The following is a 21,283-nucleotide window of genomic DNA, read 5'->3' as shown; positions in this document are numbered from 1 at the left end:
ACAGCTTACAAGAACAAGTCGAGGATTTGGACAATCGGTCGAGACGCTGTAACATTAGGGTACGTAATGTGCCTGAAACGGCTCCCTTACCTGAATTTATTGACCGCTATCTCCGCCTTCTCCTACCCGAAGCCTCGGCTGAGGATTTACATCTAGACCGGGTTCATCGTGCGCTTCGGCCGCGTCCTGCACCGTCAGATAATCCGAGGGATATCATCCTCAAGTGCCACCACTACATGACGAAAAAGACTATCTTCCGAGCGGCTCGCAATGGCTCCCCGTGGCACACCTCATCTCTATGCGGATGTCGCTATGTCAACATTGCAAAAGAGGAAGGTACTTAAACCCATCACAGAACTCCTTCGTTCTAACAGATGGGGGCTCCCGTTTCGCCTTATTGCACATCATGGCTCCATGGGACCCCTTTGATGGCTCGGACTTTCTAAAACCCCTGGGGATCACAGCCACCCAAGAAGTCCTTCGCCTGCAGCACCTGATGGATCCTCGTCCTCACTCTGCTCCGGTTGCTTCGTCGTCTCCACCACCCGAGGCTGCTTCGGGGGACGCCGACATTGCTGAAGATCCCACTCCGTCGCTTCTTAGCCAAAGGGACTGAGAGCTTTTCTGTTTTTTCCTTTTTTTTTTTATACATATATCTCCATTTGTTAATTTTTATATATGTTCCTATATATTTTTTTTTTATTTGTATTCATGTTGCCTAGCCTTCCGTTCTGCTGCTCCCCTAGCAGTGCATCTCCCCCTAGGGGGTTAACGCCTTCGTAGGCACTTGGTCTACTGACCATGGCAGGGGTAGATAAGTGCCAAATATATTTATACAATATAATACCGTATTTGCTCGATTATAAGATGAGGTTTTTTTCAGAGCAAAATAGGTCTGAGTATGAGACGACTAAGATCCAGATCCCCCGCAGCTGCAGGGGACCTGGATCCTCCTGTGTCTCCCCCCCCCCGCCCCACTTACCGGTACTTTTGAGTCCCCGGTGTGTAGCTGGGGCAGCGTGTAAATGTCTACGCGATTCGCGTAGACAACTTCCGCTGCAGCAGAAAGGAGGTGTGGCTAGCAGCGGGGGTGCCGCACCGGTGCGGGGAACTCTGATCTCTGACAGTCGGGGAAGGTCTGCGCGATGGACGCAGACAACCCCAGCTGCTAGCCACGCCTCCTTCCAGCTGCACCGGAAGTGCATGGGATCTACATGCTGCCCCGGCTACATGACAGGGAAGTTAGAAGCACCGGTAAGTTTGTGGGGGAGTGTTAAATGGGGGGCATAAGGCATTTCTGGAGGCAGAGTGCTCTGTGAAATGCCTTTTAACCCCCTTAATGCCACTCTGCCTCCAGAAATGCCTTTTTAACCCTCTATACGCCACTCCTGAATATTATGGGAATCGCGTGGCCAGGCGGAGATGCCGCGCAAGCATGGTATCAGGCTTATTGCCCTTTTAAAAAAAAAATTTGATTCGTCCAGCCAATGGCCTTCAGAACATCAGCCGAAAAGATCAAGTTAAGTTCTCCCTTTTTGACGTTTAAGGAACGAAGGGTCTGGGGGTCCCCAGTCGACTTATGCCTACGTTCAAGGTCGCGTATCTCGGTCCTCAATGCCTGAATGCCTTAAACCTCCCTAGATGCCACTCTTCCCCATAATATGCCTTTTAACCCTCTAAATGCCAGAGTGGCATATAGGGGTATAAGGCATTTCTGGAGGCAGAGTGGCACATAGGGGGTCAAAAGGCATATCATGGGGCACAGTGGCATATAGGGTTAAAAGGCATATCATGGGGCACAGTGGCATTTAGAGGGTTAAAAGGCATATCATGGGGCACAGTGGCATATAGGGGGTATAAGGCATTTCTGGGGCAGATGTGCATAACTGGGGGGCAGGTTGGAAAATAGAAGGAAATAAAACCAAAATATTTTTCTCAATCATAGCTTTTATTAAAAAAAATAGTTTACATGAATTAACATTTACTGGTAAAACTTTTTTCCTATAGGGTCGTCTTATATTCAGGCTTTCCCCCCCCCCCCCCCTAAATTAATATTCAGATTTGGGGGGACGTTTTATAATAAGGGTCATCTTATAATCGAGCAAATACGATATATATATATATATATTTATTTTTTTTTATTTTTTTTCTCTCCCCCCCTCACTCCATCTACTCCTCCAAGAATGTCAGGTTTTTGGGCCCCGACGTCTCATGCTTTAGGTGGCTTCAGTTAGGTACCTTTCCTGGTCCAGCCGCCATCTTTGACTACCTCTGCTATGTCGTGCCCCATTTCTGCTAGCTGAAGTTCGACGACCTGCGACACCTTCCCTTGTCGGGTCACCCCATCGGTTTGAGCTGTCTGCTACTGCCTGGTTCACTGAGGAGTCGAGGGGGTTCTTTTCATTTTATTGTTTTATTATTTCTTATACACACAGGTTTGCACGCACCATGACACACGGCTGTTTTTCCTGTTTGAGTTACCATTTTGTTTATTTTCCGTTGTACTATGTTGTTCTCGGCGGGGGGTCCCATCTGGTCTCCCAGGTTCCCCCATAGAACAGGCTCGCCGGTCTCGGTGAGAGTCCTGCTCTTCGTTTGTGATCTCACTCCATAGGCACTCCCTTCTCACTCCTGTGATTGGGGTGCTTATCCCTTGACACATATAGTTTTCTTTTTGCTTCATTCATATTTATTTATTTTTAGATCATCCCTCGATTCCATTTATTGGGCTCCTGTAGGTGGATTCCCCTTCCCAGCCCCTGAGGTACTTTTCTCCTTGTCCTATCTCCCCCTCCCCGCCCTTTTTTTTCCTTTCTTCTTCTCTCCTCTCTCTTTCTTTCTCTGTCCTTCTTCTCCTTTTATTTATTTTGTGTTTTTCCCTTTAAAGGGACTCCTAGCGCCTCCTTGTCTTGAGCCGGCCGACTGTGGGGCCTGATGGATCCGCTGGAGTTGTCTGGGGGGTCCACGCTAAAGGTAATAACCCATAACACACATGGCCTCAATTCCCCACAAAAACGTCTCAAAGCTATCAAAAACTACATCCGCACTGCCATACGTGCGGATGTAGTCCTCTTACAGGAAACCCACTTTAAACATGACCATGCCCCTAGGTGCTGGGGCAAACATTACCTCCAACACTTTCATGCTACCCATCCCACGAAACATAATGGGGTCACGATTCTTTTACACAAATGGCTCGATTTTCTCCTTACTGGCTTGACCAAAGACCCTGAGGGTCGATATTTACGCTTACGAGGCACCTTGTTTGGCAAGGACGTTTGTATCCTCAAGGTTTACGCGCCCTCTCCCAACCACTCGGGCTTCTACTCCCAGCTAGAGGCTCTGCTTGATGTTCCCAGGTCAACCGTCCTGATTGTGGGTGGGGACTTTAATGCCACTCCCGACCCTTACATGGACAGATCTGACTTTAGACGCGTCACGCCCCCACGGTCATCGTACAAGCCCCTTCAGCTTTTTTTACGGCACATGCATCTGTTTGATGCCTGTCGCGCGCTTCACCCCAGACACAGGGATTTCTCCTTCTATTCTAACTCCCGCATAGACCATATTTTTATATCGCAAAATTTACTTGGCTCCTTGCTGTCTTCCCGAATTCATGTAATCACCTGGTCTGATCATGGTATAGTTGAGGGGACGTTCTCCGACCTTTCCCCCCGTCACCCGGGCTACACGTGGAAGCTGAATGACTCCTTATTGGCGGACCAGGCCATAGGTGCTTCTGTGGCGGACGCCCTAGAGGAGTATTTCCAATTGAACTCCTCCCCCGATCTGGCGGTGGGGACATTGTGGCAGGCGCACAAGGCGGTTATCCGCGGTACCCTTATTCGCCTAGCCTCCCAAAAGAAAAAGGAGAAGCTCCGTCAGGAGCTCCTCTTGAGGACCGAGATACGCGACCTTGAACGTAGGCATAAGTCGACTGGGGACCCCCAGACCCTTCGTTCCTTAAACGTCAAAAAGGGAGAACTTAACTTGATCTTTTCGGCTGATGTTCTGAAGGCCATTGGCTGGACGAATCAAAAATTTTTTTGAAAAGGGCAATAAGCCTGATACCATGCTTGCGCGGCGTCTCCGCCTGGTCACGCGATCCCATAATATAAGACATATCCACACATCCCCTGGGGGGACGTCCTCCCACCCAGATGTAATTTGTAAACAATTTACTGACTACTACACCTCACTTTACGATGGCCATAAAACCTCTCATACACCACACACTGCCCAATCTATTCTGGATTTCCTACGCGACTCTCGATTGCCGTCACTCTCCCCGGCCGACGTGCTCCATTTATCCGCAGAGATCACTCAGGAGGAGGTGGATCTGGCCCTAAGTACCATGAAGGGCGCTAAGGCTCCCGGTCTTGATGGGTTCACGGCTGCCTATTACAAAAGCTTCAAACTCATTCTGTGGCTGTATTGTTCAACAAGTTCCTCTCGGGCTCCCCGATACCTCCTGAGATGCTCTCTGCCAAAATTGTTGTGATTCCTAAGGAAGGGAAGGACGCTTCCTTTTGCTCCAACTACCGTCCCATTTCCCTCATAAATGTGGACGTTAAACTTTACGCCAAGATTTTGGCTTTGCGGATTGCCCCGTGCTTGCCACGCCTGATCCACCCGGATCCGGTGGGCTTCGTTTTGGGTAGGAAGGCCCCTGACAACATTCGCTGCACCCTGGGCGTCGTTCATGCGTCCCGGTTGGCTCGGTCTCCAGCCTTGTTACTTTCGCTTGATGCGGAAAAAGCGTTTGACCGGGTTGACTGGGACTATATGTGGGCGACGCTCAGGGCTTTCGGTTTCACTGGGGGTATTCTCACTGCCCCGCGGGGTCTCTATTCCTCCCCTAGCACGGTGGTGGACACAAGGGGGGCAGTATCGTCCCCATTCCCTATCCGAAATGGTACGCGGCAGGGCTGTCCCCTCTCTCCCCTCCTATTTGCTCTTTGTATTGAGCCTCTGGCGGCTTCAATCCGTCTGAATCCAGACATTAGGGGGGTGCAAGTGGGGGGCTCTCATTACAAGGTCAGTGTCTTCGCGGATGATGTGCTCCTTTCCCTCACATCCCCCCTGGTGTCCCTGCCAAACTTATATGCCCTTTTGTCCCGCTTTTCTGCCATTTCAGGCTATAAGGTTAACAGTTCCAAATGTGAGGCGTTGAACGCCTCCTTACCTTCCCACATCGTTAAACTTATAGCCCTCAATTTTGATTTTAAGTGGCAACCTCATCGACTTTGCTATTTGGGGGTCTACTGGACTGCCCAACTTTCTGACCTCTATAAAGCTAATTATCTCCCGATGCTGCAGCGGCTGAAAGGTGACCTCCGTAGATGGATGCCCTATAACATTTCTCTACTTGGTAGGGTTTACAGTGTCAAAATTACACTTTTACCTAAAATACTTTACCTCTTTGGTTCGCTCCCTATCCCTCTGGTGCTTCGGGACCTGGACCTTCTTCAGGCGGAGATTTTTCGCTTTGTTTGGAGGGGTGCCAGGCCGAGGTGGCGACGTTACCACCTCTATCGGTCGCGCGTTACAGGGGGGGGTTTGGGGGGGGCCTGGGGGTACCTCATCTGCTGTCCTATTTCCATGCTGCTCAGTTGCTCTGGTCCATCTCGGTTCTCAAGCCCCTAGATGGGTTCCCCTTGAGGAGACTATGTGCCACTTACCTGATGTCTCGGAGATCTGCTGGCTGGGGGGGAGCGCGCGCCCATCCTGTGCCGATAGCCCTACACTGTCCTTTTCCCTCTCTCTATGGGACCGACTTAAAACGCGACTCAAATTGCACCACACGCCGTCTGTCCTTACTCCTCTGTTCCGTAATTCCGCCTTTCCCGCGGGGTTGGCGCTAGCGTCCTTCCACTGGTGGAGGTCCCATGGTTTTACAAAGGTTGGTCACCTTTATCATCGGGGCTACTTACACACTTCACATACACTCACTACCTCCTTACAGATGCCCCCTACGGAAGCGTATCGCTTCCTTCAACTTCGATCTTTTTTGACGGGGCTCAAGTTTCCCTGCTCCTTACCTCCTATGACTCAGTTCGAACGACTGTGCTGGGCTAGGGAGAGACGTCCGGGCGCGATCTCGCAGCTTTACACTCACCTTATCACACATGCCTTCCCTGACGCTCCTCCCCACTGCCGTTTGTGGGAGCGAGACCTTGGGGTGCCTCTAGCTCAGTCGGACTGGACGGAAATATACGCTAGCACGTTCTCCCTTACCACTAATACTCTCATTAAAGAGGGCGCGTTCAAGGTGGTTGGCAGGTGGTATCTCCATCGTTCCTGGGTTGCCCCCAATTCTTCCATTTTGCGCGAGGCAGCCCAGATTATCCCGAGAGGATTCTCCGGTGTCTGGGTATATATATATATATATATATATATATATATATATATATATAATGTCCAAAATTAACAATTGCACACCAATCACCACCTTTTTAGCCTGGTGCCAAGTAGCTGCAACAGCAAATCATAAAACATCCAAAAATAGTTACCAGCACTCCAAGGACTTCTTTAAATAATCACTCAAGAAACTGCAGTTTTCTAATCAACGTTTCAGTCTATTTATTAGACTTTCATCAGGACATGATGAAAGTCTAATAAATAGACTGAAACGTTGATTAGAAAACTGCAGTTTCTTGAGTGATTATTTAAAGAAGTCCTTGGAGTCCCGGTAACTATTTTTGGATGTTTTATATATATATATATATATACCGTATATATAATATTTTATGTCATATACATACTGCACTCATAGCTTACATCTAATGTACAATCTATTGTTTGCAAGTGAGACTGTTTAGACCAATGTGATCCTTTATGTATCACAAAGGATATTCCCATATTAATTAATTAACTTGCTTCAGGAAGCATACAACCTTTCTTCCTAACTGCTATCATTATGCTGTACCACTTTCAACTAGATTGTAAGCTCGCAAGAGCATGGCCCTCATCTCCTTTTGTGTTGGCTTGTTATGTGATTTTTTATTTTACTGGCTAAATGTAACAGCGCTACGGAATCCGCTGGTGCTGTATACATTCATATAATGTAATGTCTGGGTCAGTATAAAGTGATGGGAGTTATGATCACTACATATTCACCAGGCACTGATGGTAGTACAGCATAACTTCCACCACTATAGACTGAACAAGACATTGACAATAGTACAGTATAACTCCCATCACTCTCACACAATTACTAATGCTTTCTCTCTCCCTCCCTCTCTCACTTTTTCTCTGAATGTCTCCCTACCTTTCTTCCATCACTGTCACTTTTTCTCATCCACCTACTCCTCTTCGTTCTTCCTTTTGGCTCTTCTTATTTTGTGTCCTTCCAGTGCGGTGGACGCGGCTTCAGTGTTGTGCACCGGGATATGATGTCAAATCTCGATGCACAGCATCAGTTGCCGGCATGCATTTTAAGGGAGCAGGATCGGAGGTTTGCATTAAAAGACTTGACTGATTTTAAGTCGGTTAGAGCAGTAGCGTACCTAGCGGGGGGCAGGGGGGGGGTTGGTCCGCCCGGGGTGCCGCTCGTCAGGGGGTGCCACAGGCTAGAGTGACCACATGTCCCGGATCCCCGGCAGCCTCGTCACTTTTTTTTTTTTTACATGGAGGAGAGAGAGGGGCGCCTAGCAACTGCTCGGCGCCCCTCAATCTCCTTCACGAGGCCTCTAACTCCGTTGCGGTGCCGGCATGTCATGCTGAGCGTCGAAATATGACGTCATATTTCGGCGCTCAGCAGTGAAGCAGAGCAGCCCTCTTTTCCTTCTGTACCAGTTTGTTATTGTTTGTGATTTTAAAATATTCTACTGACGCTGTTGTAACAGTGCTAGGGAATCTGCTGGTTCTATATAAATAAATGTAATATAATGCACTATAAATACATTATATTCTGCTTAGTAATACATAATCACTTACAGCTTATTAGCAACTAGTGGAATATCTTGCAAGATCTCTTCATATGGTTCCACTTGGAGCACAGTAGATAAAGATGTAAGACTTTTCTTTCTTTCCTCTGACAGAGCTTCAGCTTTTAGTAAAATGTCTTGAATCGTTTCTGTTGCAGCAATATCTATAATAAAAGGTGAATAGATAAATATTCTAAATAGAAAGAGATCTTTTTGTTTATGTATTAGAGTAATTTCCATGTATCCTTTCATTTACTAAGCCATTTATAACTCTTAAGAAGGTTAATCTTGGAATTGTATGGGAACAACAGAAGTTGGAAAAGCTATCTCCTAAATCTTGAGATACTCAACATTACCTTTTATAATAACTTAACTGAAATAAATATTAAATTCCCACTCTACTGGCACATAAACCATAAACCTAACTTGTTATTAAAAAGTGGCAAGGTTTCTCTTGGTGGAATGGAATTCGAGAATTATTATTTGTGCATAGGCAGGCAGCCTACAACATCCTCCATATGTAGCCCTGTCCAAGACACACATATGAGTGACCGGAAAAAGTATCCATTCATAGTTTAACCATTAGTAAAACTAGTAGACAAAATCCTTGTCTCTTAGAGAGCATGGTGGCTATGGTAGAACTAAAAGTGAATACATATAAACGAAACAAAACAAATTCTGGTGGCTCTGCAAAATCTTAAAATCAGGGCAGTCAGGGGGATGGGGTATTTATCACTATGCCGTCTTTGTTAATCTTTTACTAACATAATATCAAGAACAAAACCTGGAGCCCTTCTCAATAAGCTAATAGTTTCATGAATTGCTTAGCGTAGTGTTATAGTAGCTGTCAAAGCTAGTAAAGCTGTCAATTCCCTCATGTGCATGAATGCAATAAGTAATGACAATGTGGACATTGTGGGGAGTTAAAAAGAAAAAAGAAAACAGAAATGTGTTGCTGTGTAGACACTGGAATTAATGTAATCCTACCAACCTGAGGGTTTATCCTCATTGCAGTTTAGAATGTTGGGGTTTGCTTGATGAAGCAAGAGCATTTTCACAAGGTTTGTCTGTTAGAAATAGAAAAGGTAAACATATGTGAATATACATAAACTTATCACACAATTCATACTATTCCCAGATGTATAATAATGAATAGATAAATTCATCTGAAGTCCCCCTATGCAGTTGCCTGCTTCCCAGCTTCTTGCAGAAGATGTGTTTAGCCAAACACATGTACTGTTTACCAGTGTGCTTGCGCAGTATACTTGACATCAGCCAGCTCAGGCTCACTCAAAAGTTTCAAGGTGATGAAACATTGATTTTTAATGGGGACATTTCCCTGCCAGTGATTGTCATCAACCAGCCAAAACTGGTACAAACACAGACGTCAGCGTGGATGGTACTCTACAGCGCTGAAGCTGTAGGGTTTTAAGAAGGTAAGTACTTTTTGTTGTTATAGAATGCTTAGTAATACTTCATCTGTAGCCTTCTTGGTTGCTTGGGCTGTAATGAACATTATACTGTACCTTTAATCTTCAAAATATAAAAAAAAAACACTAGACAATCAGGTCTTTCTGCTAAATTATATATTTCGATCTAATCAAAATGAGACAATATACAAACTGTCATTACAAGATAAAATACAATACAAAAAGAATGTCATGAAAAAGGCAATGAACATTTTGGAAAATATAGAAAAGTTTGAACCTTTGCTATTTGGTACATTAGCAATATATTATTACCTATTATCACAATTCCCTAATGGGTCTGCACAAATGGATGCCTACATTTACTTTTTACACTCACACTCTGCTGTAATTTTCCACAGAAGAAAAATAATTAATTTACAGAAGCATTTGCAAAGTGGCAGGATACATTTGTTTGAACCGTCTGTCACAGACCTTTTACTACAAAAGCTGTTTGATAACTAGTATCTGTTTCACTTTGCTAGTCTTTGGTAGGCTTAATTCATCTACTTTACTCGTATCTAAAAATTAAGAACAATTTTTTTTCTCGCAATATGTGTAATAATTTCAGTATTTCAATATTATGGGCTCAAAGCAAGTAAAATACGTAAATAATAAATTAAGGAAAAAAGTCAGTAGTTTACCTGTCCATATTTTGCAGCTAAATGAAGCGGGGTCCAGTAGAGATTGTCAATAGAATCTGGGTCAGCACCGTGTTCTAAGAGTTCATAGACCACATCTTTGTAGCCACACGCACATGCTATGTGTAGCTGTATATCCAACACAACAATAATGTTAGAAACTTGTCACTGTCATGTAACACCCAACAACTGCCAAAAGTAATATAAAAACAGCTGTTGGAACTGTGCAAAGAAACAGGTGGTAAAATAATTCAATGGGTAAGAAAGATCAAAAAATAAATGTAATATTATTGAATTTAAAAACTCACAAGAGTGACTCCTTCATCATTTCTTTCATTAACGCTTCCATTGGAAGCTATCAGCTGTTTAACATCAGATAACATGACCTTTGCTCTCTGCGTCCTCATCTGCTGTAAAGAGGGCAGGTCGATCCCTAGGAAAAAAAATTGTAAAGAAAAAACTGAGGGTTTAAGGAATAACTTAAAATGTGTTTCAAAAAGTATTAAGCTTTAAATTTTGAAAGTGAAATATAAGTAAACTACTGGAATAATGCGAACTCTGAGTTAATACAATTACCAACCTAAATGGTACAAGTCTAAAGGTAGGCATTAGTAGGTTCTAAATTATTAAATTAATGAAGCTCCGCATATGACCTTTTCCTTAAAATTGTAATGGCTTGGAAGCCATTTATTATATTGGTTCATGATGATCTTGTGTAGACTCTATGTATATGTCAGCAATGTGTAGATGCAAACATAATTTCTAACAAGCCATTAATGAGGACATGTGCACTGGAGATTCTTGGATATGTTATGCTAACAAATCCTTGTTTATGTCAAGTTAACCAATGCAAAAAGGTAAAAATATACATTGTCGTTACATACCATTTTCTTCTAGATAGGTTAAAAGTATACAGCTGGATTCTGTCCCTTCTGTGGCATAGTCAAGGGCTATGTTTCCATTCACATCCTGCAGCAGAACATTGGCCCCTGACTAAAAGCAGAAAAAAATAATATTGTATAGAAAGTATTTTAATAGTTACTTTTGATTTTACTTTAAAATCTGTTCTGACATCATACCCATTTCTTATAGCAGAAGGTGACACAAGGGAACTGCCACCTGGTCGTGCAGCTCCTGGGGCAGCTGGCCTTCTCAGCTTGTAGAAGTTATAGTCCTGATAGGTAACCCACAATGTAAAGGCAGGGGGATGAAGACATTGCATCACCTTAAGTAAATTTATGGTCCCCGGGAGATTTCTTTCCTTTCACTTTAAATATTCTTCAAAGTTTCCCAAGTCTTTTTTTTTTTCTCCCCGTGATTGGTACTTAAATGATTATTGTGATATTAGTATGTTATGGACAATGTGATCTTATTATTAGCTAATTTTAAAAACACACATCAAAAGGATAGTCAAATTATTTCTATTTCCACCTGCCTTACATCTGATGAAAAGGAACCAGCAAGTACCACAGCACAAAAAAGCTCCTCAGAAAGAACACCTGTATTCTTTAAAGAATATCTCCATTTTATAGCAAACCATCTGTCCTGTATGAAAAATGAACATATAGTAACCATAATGCCCATAATTATCAAATAAAATATTTTAAAAATCATCAGAACTATTTTATTTGCCATCATGTAGATTGGTTCGGCTACGTAACGTAATGCAGCTATACTGATCCATTCCTTGAAGACTACAGTGCTCTTTTTTCAGACTTGCTAATCGACCTTGAACTTCAGCTGAGCAAGCTATGATTCTGAGACTCATAATACATAGTGACATAGATGCAAGTCCATTAAGTTCAACCTTGCTGCTGATCTAGAAGAAGGCAAAACAGTATATTGAAACAATGTGTAATTGTGCCTCTTACTGTAAAGAACCATTTCCACTACTTTGGGTGAAAATATCATTTCTAAAGTCTTAATAGATTAGGGCCGCCATTGGGGGTGCGCCATCAGGAGGCCAAGTCCCCTTGTTTGGCTGCAGGGAGCAAAGGAGGCCTTCAGAGGCTCCACCAACACTCCCCTCCAGACATACCGATAGGCTGGTGCTGCAGGCCTATGTAAGTATATGTGTGAAGTACAATAGTGTGTGTAAGTATGTTACTGTCGGTGTAGGTATGTTAGTGTGTGTGTATGTTAGTATGTCTGTGTGTAAGTATGTGTTAGAGTCAGTATGTATATTAAGTGTATATTTTAAACATAATATACACACTGACTAACACTACATATATATATATATATATATATATATATATAAATACACAAATAACACATGTAGTGTTAGAGTGTGTGCATGGTGTTAGCAAGTGTTACTCTACAGTGCTAATGTTTGTGAGCATGTGTGTGTCTGTTATGGTATTCGATTGTGTAAATGAATAGAGTTAGCAGTGTTAGAGAGTGTGTTAGTATTTGATGTTAGCATGTGTGTCTGGGTGTCATTGTTGTTATGAGCTTGTGTGTCAGTGTACGGTGTTGGAGTGTCAGGGGTGAGCATAGGGTTAGTGGAGCCTGGGGGAGGGAGAGGAGGAGCAGGAGAAAGAATGTAAGTGTATGGTGGTAGAGGGAATGGGTGTTTAAAGGGAGTTTGCTTGTATGCGTGTAAGTTATAGATGGTCCTTGAAACAAATACTGCACCCAGAAGCCACTAACCCTAGGCTTGCCCCTGGTTTCATTAGGTGTGCTTAAGGTAGAGTGATGGGTGGATCAATAGGTGGGACAGTGGGATGGAAGTAGAGCAGGCTGGTGGGAGGGCATTAGCATTAAGCAAGTACTGGGGCTTAAGATTTCAGATGGCTGCTCTGGTACAGACATGGTAATGAACAGGTCGCCAGATGTGGCACACGACAACAGATGGTGGTTTGTATTGGCTCTGTTTGTATTTGTATAATGTTATCGCTATGACCCCTTTTTTCTACTGTAAATAAAATGCACCTTCTATAGCCTTTCTTATATTCTCTTTATTACTTGTACAACCTGCCTCTGCCCTTTTTAATGTCTTTTTAAAGGTGCCCAGACCTGCACTGCATATTGCACAAACTGGTAAGCAGCAAGCTTGCATTCACAGATTAAGACGTCACCCTAGCACAAGCAAAACAATCACTTCACTGTGGGCAAACTGGGCAGATGCAAATAGAAAAAAGCAAGCAGCTTGGGGATTCATTACTCTGCATGTGTGATTGAGTGTGAAGATGCTAGAATTCAGATAGCATGAATGTGAGTGGCTGCTGCTATTCCCATTTGCTCAGCTTCCTTACACTAAGATAATGAGTTCTACTGAGCATGTGCACGAAGCATACTGAGGTATGCTTCCTTTCATTAGGCACCTGAGTAAAGTAATTAAGAAGGGTACCTGCTCTGATTTGCATACAAATGAAATGCACTGGACTCGAACATGGAAGTAGAACTGGAGTGCTCCTTTAAAGGTGCCATCTTACATGCTTTGCTGAATTTAAGACTTTAATCAAGTAAAACCTACCAAGGTTTATTGATTAACATGCTACAAAACATAATATTTTTAGTGGAAAAACAGCTTTTAAAATGGCTTTAGCATCAGAGTGCTTTCTATGGACAAAAGTGGCTGCGATTATGATTATAGTTCTTTCTGCGCAGAAAATATATTCTTTGAGTAGCTTAACTACACTGAAATCATGCAAATTTCTATATTTTCTGATTCGTGAGCACAATGCATTGTTTAACAAAAGAGGCCAAATCAAACTTGTTATAAAATGTGGCATGTTATGAAAATGTAAGATGATGGACTGTATAGCTTCTTTATTTTATGTCTACAGAATATGCACTTTAGATGTGAATTAAATGACATACATTCTTGGTTAGCCAAAGATATATGGTATTTACAATGGATTAAAAAGTAATTTGCTGCCGATGGCAAAGCATTATTAAGAATTATTGGTCTTTTACGTACTTGCAATAATGCTAGATGTACCACGTATGCTGTTTTGGATCAAAATGGTTATTTCTCAATAAATGTCTCAATCCATGGTTACCAGACTTAATTTGCACTGCCAATTTGTAAATTTACTAAAGATTATTGAGTTGAAAGATTTTAGTTTGATAGAAGTTTAGAACAACCATGTGATAGTATGTAACAATGTCCTCCTGAAAGATGATGTTCCTATTTGGTTTAATTTAAAACAAATGAAATACGGTTGTCATCATCATCACTATTAATATAAGGAGAATTTTTATACAAATACAGTTACATTACAATGTTCGATTTCTGCATGCTAGAAACAATCAGACAATGGCTCTTGTTGGCTAACTAGCTAACTAACTAACTAAGCTAGCAGCTGATTTCATGGTCCCAGTGATAAATGCCTGTAATATAGGCAGGGATCAGATCTGCTGATTGCTAACCTATGGTGTTCCCCTAGCCAATGGATGATGGGAGTTACAATAAGTAAAGTGTCAATGTTAATTTTATATGAAAAGGTTCAATTTCCCACCTTGAATGTTTAAGTAAATAATCATAAAACTGAAAAGCATATCAATTCTGTATTGAAGGGCCCTGTAACAATGTTCTTATCAACGTCTTAATACGTCATTGAATTTTTTCAGTTTCTACTAATTTCAATAAATGAAAAATTTATTAAAATTTACAAAGAGAGAAATATTAATTGTTTTTTTACAGGTTAGATTTCGCATTCTTGACCTTACAAATGAACAGATCAGATTGGCATTACATTACTGTTTATTTTAAATTCTGTAAATTATGCCCATGAAAGAGTGGCAGCTTTTATTATATAATTTTATACAATTTAGAGCTGGTAAAAACTTCACAAGTCAATGACTTTCAGGATGACTTGCCTTTTGTTTTTATTTCAACTTTTACAAAAGTTTACAGCAAACATTGCCAGCAGCCCACATTAACATTCGGCATCCAATGCTACCCATTAGCTACACTGTATGAAGAAGTGTGGCCTTGGGGCTATGCAATTACTGATATCAGATGTGCACTCACTGGGAAAAATGCTTTGGGTTAAGAGAGGAGAGAACCAATTCCAAACACATAAACACATTCCACAGAGGCTTGACAATGATAAAGATATCTCTCAAGTCATGTCGCAGTCTGGTACGCCGCTACTGCAGAATTAAATAATCACTTCATGTTTTAATCCTTTCATCCTAAATAAGTAATACATAGACCATTTTCCTAAAAAAATGCAACTTGACATCTACAGTGTGTTGTTTTAAAGCCAATATTTGAAAGTATTTGAAATGCATTTGGGGGCAGGGGAGGGCTGACACCTTCTGGCCCGGAGTAAGTAGAGCCAAGTGGCCCCATCGGCCTCTTGCCCCCCCCCAACATACACATTGGCACATATATGTACAGACTGGGACTAACACACACACACACGTGCTTACACATACTTGCACTAATATACTAACACACACTTCATCTCATACCACTTACACATACACATTCGTACTCACACACGTTTGCTAGCACACAAACTCAAAGACATCCGTTAAACAAACTCTACACCAGAATCCAATTTTGATTCAATATTTGTTTTCAAATACATTTTAATTGTGACACAATTCTTCAGGATTTGTATTTTTCTATCCTGCACTGATGTACAATATTTTTACTAACATTGTATGTCAAACAAGAAGCTTGCAGACCTCTAGCAATTTAGTCTGTGAATCAGTCGGCAAACAAATTATAATTGGGAAATTGATTAACATAATTAAACGTAGGAACAATAGGAAGAAAGAACAACCATGCAAGAAAAGGAACAATTTTCTAAACAGAAAGATTTATTGGTACAAGAAAGGTTTTTGTGTGTGCTTTCTTAAAAAATATTCATCCTATTTTCTCTGCTACCTGAACTGCTACCTGAACTTCATAATGAATAAATCCCAAACTGACCTGCCCCACTAGCAAATCAAATGTAAGACCAAAAAAACAACTTTGATGATATTGTGTACCTGAAAAAACCCTCACTTCTACTATTTTTGGAATTTATTTCCTGCATTTTAATGTACTAATCAACTATTATTACATATTTCAGGACTCACAGCTTTTATGAATTTTAAATAGAATCACTTATTGTACAAAGCACACAGAACCAATTGATGACAGATGATGTTGACAAGACAATCAAATTTGGCTACTGTGGGTTCTAGATTCTTGGAATGATGGAGGAGAAAGTTAACCATACTAACCATGCGTGCTTTTTCATTTTAACAATATCAGTTAGGGTACTTTTACTTTTACTATATATATGGCAGGGGGAGCCTAGGGTTGGTGGCACATGGGTGCAGTATTTCTTCTCCACCCCCTGTAATGCACACTGTACATCTGCTTGTGCACCCACAGGACAAACCGGGTGCATGCGTATGACGTCATGTGCTCTAGAATGACCCCTTAATTTCAGCCTTTATGGACTATATTAACCAAGGACCTGCGTTTGTACTTCACCCTTGGTTGGTGCAACATTGCTATAGCATCCCTGTGTTATTTTGGTAATTTGGTTTTGACCTCGCTTGCCTTGATCCCATCTCCTGTCTGCTGATTTGGCTTGGTAGTCGTGTACTACCGGTTCTGACCTGGCTATGTTTGACTACGCTCTCTATCTCCAGCATTTTGGCTTTGCCAGCTACTTGCAGCCATCATCCCATTCTGCCCCAAGGGGTCCTCTTCCATCTATCCTTTACAATGCACACATACACCTGCTAACACTATGTACTCTTACATACACACCATACACTAACACATGCACACCCTGATATCTTACAGTAACATACTCAGTCTAATAAGAGCACCTTTGATACATTCATACTATTTGAATACTTTTACTCTTAGTGGATCATTTGTTTAACATAGTAGCATTCCAGAAACACCATCTAAGAGTTCGGTCTCATAGTTAGAAACATATGTTCCTGGCACCTCCTACACATCAAAATACTGTATATGTACATACTTCATGTATCTGCATCTATCAGCCATAGTCTATTTATGAAAACAGATGTATCCACGTCTTCATTATAACATTGAGAAATATTTTCAATTTGATTTTGGAACAAATAATTTGATACTTACGAGAAGAAGGAGAAGGACAATATCTGGATTGTCACAAGCACAAGCTACATGCATTGGTGTCCAATGTTCTTCATCTTGGTGGTTTACATTTACTCCTCTGTCAATTAATATTTCCGCAGCAAAAACATTGTCGTATCGTGCACACTGAAAAAGATGCAGGGAATGGTCAGGGATAAAGAATATCTGTGTAACTGATTTAAAAGTTATTTTCTCACTGCAGTCCACTAAACTAACATAGATTTTTCTAGGACTGATTCTTGGTTAGATGATCCTCAAGGCAAGAAGACTTTTGCTTTACCTATCTGCATTATCTAAATAGTGACTTTTAGAGCTGTGGACATTCACTCTTAGAGTGGAGAAACATCATTGGAGGAGAGAGGGGCACTAGGATTTAGGCTCAATAGGGTGATCTGGCCTGAGGTCTTTTATGAGCAACCATCACTCCTGCATTTCAATGGCACATTGTATTCGATAATACAACTTTGAGTTTAAAAGACTAATTGATCATTAGAAAACACTTTTGTAATTAAGTCTGCTAAATGTTAATCTCTATATCCTGAACAACATTTTGGATTAGGCAATGTCTGCTCAGCTAAAAACAAAATCCAAACCATTTTGTCATTCTGTTCAAATCAGTATTATGATGTTATCTTAAGCGTGAGATACCGTTCTAAAAAATGACAGTCCAAACTCCTATATAACCCTATATATCCCTTATGACTGTATTTAGATCAGGCAGCTTTAAGGCCATGTCTTTAAGACAATGACCAGGAAAGTATAACACTAGTTCATTGTTTAAAGAAAAGGGCACAAATTCATTCAATTGCATTAAAGCAGTATTTGCTCTGGAGAGTACCTACCAGATGTAGCAGACAGCCCCCAGAATTCACAAGTGTATGAGGATCAACTCCATCTTTAAGTAACTGTAATACTACAAATCAACAAAAAAAGGGTTACTTCGTTGGTGCGTATTATTATGATACACTCTGCACTTTAAACTTCATGCTTCACTTAACAAAGTCAGAATACGTACAATCAAGACCTGTGCTTTTTACCATTAAGTGATCATAACAATAATCGACGACTAATAATATTTTTATTTCCAAAAAGTATCCAAAATTTCAGGTTTCGGCATACACAGTTAATATATGGAGACATATAATGCTTAGTACCAGTTTTTTAATTTTTATTGTGTGCACAATAATTGAAACAACTGGCAAAGCCCTATCAGTAACCCCAAGCAAATCACAAGCTACTCATCCTGGCTATAAATTATCCTCCACTGAACAATTAACAAAGATTCTAACCTTGCATGGCTATGTTTAACCTTGATATGTATGTAACATTTCAAAAAATGTTTCACAATAGATGCTGAACATGCTATAATTGCTAATGCTTTTGCATTGTTACAATTTAGCTACATCAGCTCTGCCTAAACTCCCACCCCATGAAGAAAATTGGCATTAACACATTCAGTCACTAAATAATAGTTTATTTTAAGCATCCTGGCCAAATATGCTAAACATTTGCCACATCTATGCCAACATTGTGTTTTCTTCTGCAAGAACACAACTTAGATCTTCGTGGCTGTTTCCAGTTTATACTCTATGTTTCGCCACATTTCATCTGTGCCACCTCACTAAATGTCCTGGAAACAAATGTATGAACGACAAATCAAAAATATAGCTTCCAAGGGAAATTCAAGGCTACAATTGACAAATATAATCTGCAATACAGTGTGTATATGATCACACTAAATAGCATCACCTGAATGATCATTCATAAGATTTACGCTGACATGTAAGCAATAATCTTTCTCCACAAGTATAATGATCCACACAATTCTTCTCTCCAAATATACCTATATACACTACTACAGTACTCGGTATTTATAAGAATTGTAATCAGTTTATACATACGTCTTAGAAATTAATAAATCTGATTTTATTTTTTGTATCTGTAATGTGAAAACCAGGAGTAGACAAATTCTATTACCATATAAAATGCTACACAAACACAGAGATGTACATCTACACCTTCCAGCTATGATTGCTCTGCAAAGTCAGAATGTGCCACAAGGTATATTCTGAAACCAAAGGGTATGGGGTATCTTTCAATCACTACAGTATATTTTTAAAGCCCTAATGCCAATACATCTTAAAAGTGCCTGAAATATCATCCCTGTTGTTTAATAACTTGTTAATATTATGACAGTAACTTAACATTCGTTAATATACTGATAATTTATGCATGATATGATTTACTATGCTACTTCCATGTGGTGGATAATGCCTTCCTGCACCCTTCTTCCAATCTTGGGATATTCTATCCATCCCAAGCTAGTTCTTTGCCCTCTGACAATTTTAAGGATGGCAATGAAATGTATGCAAAGGAAAGAAATAAAGGCAAACATAAGGATTGGATGGGGGCCAAACAACATCTGTGAAATGTTATCAGACATCCTGCAGGCTACCCTAATTAATAATACATTCTAATACCAGGAAAATGCTTTCAAGTTATCTTTCCAACAAACACTAATTTTGCTTACCAGCAGCAGTGAGTCCAGGAGTTCCAACATGCTCTAATTTTACTCACCCACTCGGCACAGCCTCTATAGTTTAAATGTGCCAGATGGAGAGATCAGAGATCTCCTCTGAAACAGGCCCATTGGGCAGCAATACACTAGGGAAATCTGCCCCCTGATTTTACAGCAGATAATTGACTCCCCTCCTGGACATGCCAGCCAAGCTGGCCCAGGTCAGGATATGTCACTGCTCTCCAGCACCTACTAATTAATGGGGAAAACAGTTATATATGCTCTTGTACGAGGCAGAAGAAATCACACACAGGTCTGCTGCAGGCTGTCCGAGTGGACAAAGTTCAAAGGTGCAAGACTTAGTTCAGGGACCCCTTTGTCAGAAACATACAGGGAAGAGCTGTATAAATTGTCTCTGTTCCGAGCTGTGCCTGAATACTTTGCCAATATCGACAGGCAAGCCATCCAACTGCAGTAAGGATTAGGATTTATCCATGGTTAGTGCTCAGAAGATCAACAATTTTGTTTTGTTTGGGGTTTTTATTCTTGATGTGTCTGTTTGGAAGAAATAATAAGATAAGCCTGGCTTTTGTCAATACTAACCTACTTTTTTGTATACTGTATTTAAAGCCCAGAGAAAAATATGAATGTTTCCATGGGACTTCCCCTTGAAAAGTAAACACGACATATTGCAATGTATAAATATAACACATTCACCTGATAAAGAAGCAAAAATAAACGGGTCTTTGTTTTCTGTTTTCATTATAATTGCCATAATGGTTTTCAATAAATATCAAAATGTCAAAAATAATTCTAAGTTAGCCAGCTTTCAGAGGTAATTTACTTAATTAATGTATATCCATCTTTCACTCAGATTTACCTAGCTGCACCCTGCATTCAGATAAAGAGTCTTACCTTCTTTGTCATCGTGGTGGATGATTGCATCTTGTATCCTGTCAGAAAGCTGAAAATTGACTTTATGGTGTTTTCTTTGCCTGCTCCTTTTTTTGTATGCATCCTGCTTCTGCAAAGCTTTCTCGCGATCGTAGTATGCCTTGATCTGATCGCAGCGCATACGCTTCACCAGTCGCTGGCGTTGGCCCAAAGGAAGGGACTCCAGCAAACACTGGTCAATTTCCATGTCATGTGATCGAAAAACATTACAAAGCTGGAAACAGCCTTAAACGAGAGAGGGAGAAGAATAACAAAGTTTTTTATTTTTCATTTTTTAAATAAGTTTGAAAAATGTTGCTTCTGTATATTATTATTGTATCCGCCATGAAAAAGAAAATAATTGTGTTTTAGAATGAAGTCTTTAACAAACAGGTGCCTTAGCACGTGAACACCATTATTAAAGTAAGATCCTAGTTACAAGGTGTAAGTTTAAAACATAATATATCGTTATAAGATACTACTTTCAGGATCACATTCAAGGTGAATGCATTGAGATGGGTCATTCTGCTTGATACTGGGAATCAACCAACATAAAACAGTTTGTAAATGCCTGATTCGCAACTGAAACTTTTTAATTGCTGGCTATGTACCTTTTAAAAGAGAATTTATCGGTGTAAAATTATGATGCTTAAACAATATATAAAAGAGACAGTAGTGCCCTATGTGAGAAGATAAAAGCAGCAAGTTGTATT

General features: G+C 40.9%; 1 protein-coding gene across 1 annotated transcript in view; it reads right to left on the bottom strand.

Annotated features, from left to right (window-relative positions):
* Nucleotides 1–20,808, bottom strand: part of MYO16 (myosin XVI) — an 89,437-nt gene extending 68,629 nt beyond the window's left edge. The window contains exons 1-8 of the mRNA XM_089485880.1: nt 20,553–20,808; nt 17,962–18,032; nt 17,102–17,245; nt 10,920–11,028; nt 10,344–10,468; nt 10,039–10,164; nt 8,920–8,995; nt 7,939–8,092 (exon numbers count right to left, since the gene is read on the bottom strand). Coding sequence (XP_089342006.1) covers nt 7,939–8,092; nt 8,920–8,995; nt 10,039–10,164; nt 10,344–10,468; nt 10,920–11,028; nt 17,102–17,245; nt 17,962–18,032; nt 20,553–20,778 — 1,031 coding nt within the window. The 5' untranslated portion in view covers nt 20,779–20,808. The remainder of the gene's footprint in view (nt 1–7,938; nt 8,093–8,919; nt 8,996–10,038; nt 10,165–10,343; nt 10,469–10,919; nt 11,029–17,101; nt 17,246–17,961; nt 18,033–20,552) is intronic.
* Between the last annotated feature and the right edge of the window lie 475 nt (nt 20,809–21,283).

The sequence above is a fragment of the Sceloporus occidentalis genome, unplaced genomic scaffold (assembly GCF_023333645.1).
Source record: "Sceloporus occidentalis isolate IW3139 unplaced genomic scaffold, rSceOcc1.0.p SCAF_27, whole genome shotgun sequence".
Taxonomy (NCBI): Eukaryota; Metazoa; Chordata; class Lepidosauria; order Squamata; family Phrynosomatidae; genus Sceloporus; species Sceloporus occidentalis.
This window is presented reverse-complemented; position numbering and strand designations above follow the sequence as displayed.